This window comes from Fulmarus glacialis, unplaced genomic scaffold (assembly GCF_000690835.1).
Source record: "Fulmarus glacialis isolate BGI_N327 unplaced genomic scaffold, ASM69083v1 scaffold29699, whole genome shotgun sequence".
NCBI lineage: Eukaryota > Metazoa > Chordata > Aves > Procellariiformes > Procellariidae > Fulmarus > Fulmarus glacialis.
The window spans coordinates 14,331-19,505 of NW_009235678.1; the positions used below are offsets into that span (position 1 = coordinate 14,331).

At 58.0% G+C, this 5,175-nt stretch overlaps 1 protein-coding gene across 1 annotated transcript; it reads right to left on the reverse strand.

The window, feature by feature from the left end:
• Window positions 1-745: 745 nt before the first annotated feature.
• Window positions 746-3,952, reverse strand: PDCD1 (programmed cell death 1; the record flags this gene model as incomplete). Its single annotated transcript, XM_009586119.1, has 4 exons — window positions 746-964; window positions 1,793-1,827; window positions 2,485-2,640; window positions 3,656-3,952. Coding segments are annotated over 4 exons (707 nt in total), but the record flags the coding sequence as incomplete, so codon positions are not given.
• Window positions 3,953-5,175: the final 1,223 nt, after the last annotated feature.

Genomic DNA, 5,175 nt, shown 5'->3' on the forward strand with positions numbered 1-5,175 from the left:
CAACAGACGCCGACGCCTCCCAGCTCTCGCCGGCACGCTGCCAAGAGCCGTTATTTGCCTGCCCACGCGCTTGCCATCACGAGTCAACAAACTCCCCGGACGTGAAACCTTTTATTCACCCCCCAGGGCCAGATCCCTCTCCCAAGTGTGGAGGGAGGGACGCGCAGGTAGATTTCCCCTCTTGCAGAGGAGGAAAGTGCCCAGAGAGAGGAGGAAAACTAGCTGCCTGCTTCCCAGGGGGTTCTTTAAATAGCAGTACACAAGGCAGTCTCTGCCCCGGGCGAGGAGAAGCCCTCAGCCCCGGGCTCCCGCGAGCAGCATCTCCCAGGATCCACTCCAGTTCTGGTCTCCAGCGTTTCCTCCCACAGTTGTGCTTTGCTGGTTGGGTCAGACCCGGGCGAGGGAAGCAGCGTGGCCGCTCCAGAGAGCCCCAGGTGGAGGTAGAAAACCGAGGCATGATGTAAATTGCCTTTGGCACAGACCTGTTGGCATCGCTGCTCTGCCCCAGCCCATCCTCCCTGCCCTGAGCAAAGAGGCAGCATGTGGAGCCCAGCAGGGACCCTCCTCATTCTGTGGTACCCACCCCACAGCCACGATCCCACCGTGGGCAGACTGTCCAGTATCAACTCCAGCAGCGGTGCCTCTGTTGCTCCGGTCCTTGCACGCTGGATTTTTCCCAACTGCAAACTGCGGTGTTTCCCAACTGTCCCTGCCCGCACCCCGCAGCGAGGAGGGATCCTGGCCCTCAGCAGGGCTGCAACTGCAGCTGCCGAGTCCTCTCATCCTGGTGCTTCTTCCCCCGCTCCGGCGTGACGGGTTTTTCATCTGGGAAGATGATGGTGGCGTATTCAGTCTGGTCAACCGGCCGGGTCTCGGGGGGCACCTGGGTGCGCTGGTCCCACTGAAACTCCAGCACGCCGTAGTCCACAGTGGACACGGACACCATGGGGGTCTTCTCTTTCTTCTGCAATGAAACCCCTTCAGGGTGATTCATCATCTGGAGGTACCCACCATCCCCAGCACAAGCCCTCTTTTTACAGCAAGTGCCAAAACCAGCTCTGAAGCATCCCAGGAGGGCGAGAGCAATACAAAGCAGAAAGACACACAGACCTGGGATAGCATTTGCCCAGAGAAACCATGAGCCTTGGGGCCACTGCCGAGGCCCTGTGGGTCTCAGCTCTCTGCCCTTGCAGGCAGGGTGGGGGCCCCGACCCCAGCCATGGAAGGCAGGGTTCTGCTAGGAACCCTTTTCCCACCTCTCCTCTGGGCTCCGAGCTGGCACGGGGTGCACGAGGAGAGCCCGGGGCTGAGTTTGCTCAGCCCAGAGAGGGGAGAGCAAAGGGGGACCTGCTCGCTGCCTTCAGCTACCTAATGGGGTTGGAGAGAATATGGAGCCAGGCTCATCCTGGTGGTGCCCGACAAAAGGAAGAGAGGAAACAGGCGCTAGCTGCAGCAAAGGAAATTTTAGCTTAATATATTGGGAGGGGAACATTTCCTCCCATTTTCTATGGGAGGAATCCACTGTCAAAGATAACCCTGCTTTGAGCAAGGTTTGGACTAGAGAGGTCTCATCCTATCTCAGGCAGGTTTTTTTGATTTTGTGATGGGGTTGTGCTGCAGGTGCAGAAAAGCACTTGTAGCTGTGCAGAAAAGATCAAGCAGCATCAGAGAAGACAGGAGAAGCGAGAAGCCTGTGAAGAGCTGATAAAGGGAGGCACTGCACTCTCCACACCCCAGCGATGCCGCGATGCTCCCCTGCAGCACAGCAGGGCATCAGAGACGGAAAACTCACCGCTGGCGCGTTTTCACTTGGTGGTTTCTGCACATCTGCAAAGTAACACATTTGGTTAGAAGATGCTTGTGTGCCAAGACAGCATGAGCATCTAGGGCTGGGGCTGACCCAGCCCTCATGTCCTAGGAGAGCGCTGGACACCACAACCATTGCACCACGCTTCCTCCTTCTCCACTCAGGGTCTAACACCCAGAGCATTACAAAGACAAGTGAGATACCAGCCCACAGTCTAGGGTTTAATTGGGATTAGTGGGGTGCAATTCCCCAGGGGTCCCCTCTGGGAGAGCCTCCCCCACTGCCCGCGGCATGGCCGAGGTGGTGCCCGGTGCTGCAGTGAGGAGACAACGAGATGCCCCGAAAGTGCCCAGGCAAGGTGCATGGGAGGGACTCACATGCAGCATGAAGACACCGTGCTAACAAGTGGTTCAGAGCCACCGCACGTGGCCTGGGGACTCTACGAAGGGGGCGCGTGACCCAAAGTACCCTTCTCCCCTAGGCATGGAGATACCTGTCCCATGGGGACATGCCACAGCTGAGTTTAATACGTTGAACCTGCCCGTGTACCCCAGGGAGCTGCAGGCACCTGGCTGCCCCTGGGTTCAAGCTGGGTTTGTTGGATAAGCATCACCCCGTCAGGTCCTCTGGCAGACCCCAGCCCGTTAGTGCAGCACAGCCCCCATGGGGGATCATACCTCCTCTCCTGTACGTGACGGTGAGGTAGCCAAAGATCAGCAGCACAACTGCCCCAGCCAGCAGCAGGATGCCCAGGAGCACGGCCTTTACATGGTCTGGGGGATTGCTTTCCTCCATCTCGGGCTGATCGGTGGCGTTTGTCTTCTCAGGGGCTGCTGTAATAGCCATCCAAAAAAGGGGGAACAAAACAGCAGGTCAGGAGTGTAAAATGGTCTCTATAGTCCCTGGGGAAAGTCAATAGGGGAACACAAGGGCTGTCCCCAGAAAGGGCTCAGTCCCAGGCAGGCTGCCACTGCCCCACCATCCCTCCAGGGGCCCTGAATTTGGACTGACATGGGGGATGTTTTGGCTATGTCCAGTTCCTTCCCATTGCAGGTGGTGAGGATGATCCCACACCGCTGAGAGCTGGGGTGCAGGGGGCCAGGGCACTGCAGTCCCGTGGCATGACCCCACGCCCAGGAGAGCCCCATGGAGGACATGGCTTCCCCAAGCCTCCCAGCTGCTTCCACGTCCTGGGGCCAGCACAGCTTCAGAGCATGTTGGGAGGAGATGTTGTGAAAGACAGTAACTTTTGCAGTGGTTTTCCTTTTTATAAAAGACCATCTTCAGCCTCCCAAAGCCTCCATGCTGCCAAGCAAGTGCAGGGCATATCTTCCTGCAAGATCTCGGTCTCCCACACCGTGGGGCTACGAGACCCTCCCAGGACACGGTTTTGCAGGAACAATACCTACACCGACACCAGCTGTTTAAGGGATCTGAGCCCTGATTGTCACCCCAAACACAAGCCCTGTCCCCAAATAAAGTAGCTGTTCAGGGATGCAGGCAGCTCCCTACACTGGTCTCCTGCCTCCACCCATGGGTGAAAGCAGCTCCCTGTGCTGGTCTTCTGCCTCCATCCCTGGGTGAGGACTCGCTCCTCCCCACAGCATCGCTGGGGACGCAGCCCCAGCAGGATGAAGACCTCCTGCCTCAGGGCTAGATCCAGCAGCAGTGTGGATGGGAGAGGACAGCCTGTGTCCCTGGGCATCAACCAGGCATGCAAAGGAGAGGGGAAAGGGCAGAGCAGGGTACCGCCTGCCTTGTGCTCTGGGGCTGCAATGTGCCTGGGGGCCATAGCACCACGTGACAACACCAACGACCTGTAGCCATCATCTCAGCCCCCAGGCTGACCTGTGACCACCAGGTGGGACCGGTTGCTCTCTATCACTTTGTCGGGTTCAAAGAAGGCAATCAGCCCGCAGTAGTAGGAGCCCGAGTCATTCTGGTGAAGGTTCAGGATCTCGATCTTGAAGGCAGCAGTGTAGTTGGTGAGCAGGTACTTCTCTGTCTTCGTCGGGGGATTGTTCCGGCTGATCTCAGCAATTTTTTGGGCTTGGCTGTGGTTGGTCTTCTTGTACCAATTGAGGCTGTACTCTGAGCCTGAGTCGTTCTCCATGGAGATGTTGCAGAAGAAGGTGGCTGAACCACCTGCAGGGCGAGTTAACACTGCTGGGAAGAGGGTCACTGTTTGGGAGAGAGGAATCAAGGAACAGACATAGTTACAGCGGGTACAGGTCTCAGAAACAGCCGTACCCCTCCGTGCAGGAACCAGGGATGCAAAGAGGGTGAGAGCCCACCGTTGCCCCTGCTAGCGCCCCATCCCATGGAGAGGTGATGGGCTTCTGTGTCCCAAACCCAGAGGCTCCATGCGTTCCTCAGCTGTTTCACCCTCAGCTCCTGAAGGCCCCTACGGGGATTTACAAAAACCTGCTGGCGAGCGCTTGCGAGCCCAGCCCCGTTCCATCGCCCGCGCCCGGCTCACCTGTGGCCAGGCTCTGGGGTCTGCCAGTGACACAGGCAGCCTGATGCTTGGCCAGTCCGCACCATCACCCCAGATCCGCACCATCACCCATGTCTCTCCCCTCCTGAGTGAGTGCCTGCCGGCCAGAGGGGAATCCTCAGGGGCAGTAACTGTACCATGAAGTGGTTTCAGCAGAACAAATTGTGCTCTGGGCTACCTAAAATTAACCCAGAACACCTGTACCGGGGAAAACAGACTTTGCGGGTTGCATTATTTTTAAATCTATGCTGTATTTTAATGTCTGAGTTATCCTTCCTCCAGCTGCTGTTGCCTCTGAAAGCGAGCAGAGGGACCAACTCCTGGGCCGGGGCAGCACCCCGCGGTGCAGTCCATCGTGTGCCCGGCTGCCTGCCGGGGCACTCCAGCTCTGCCCACTGCTCCATGCTGGGAGCACAGAGCGGGCAGGGGCTGCCCAGGGCACGGTACTTGCCATCTCCAGACTGAGACCAACTTGACAGGGCAGAGCGACCTGGAGCTTACAATGCCATCCATTTCCAGCTGCCTGTCCCCTCCTCGCTGGTACATGGGCAGCCAGGCACCCATGCACAGAGGGCAGTCGGCCACGGCCGCAGCCCCGCCGGCCCTTAGCACCAGCCCTGCTGCTTCGCCACATTTCCCTGCCCATGATCCCCATGGATTCATCCCCCCCGGGCAGCAGGGATGCTGTGAACACGGGCCAGGCTCACCTCCCGGCTCAGCCAGCCCCATCCAGCAGGATGAGGCAGCTGCTGCATTAACTTTTGTTCGGAGCAATAAAAAGCAGGAAGAAGCATTTTTCACACAGGTTATCTGACCAAGCAATTCAAAATGCCAAGTTTGAAAAGTCCCTGCTGTTAAGAAATTTATCTTC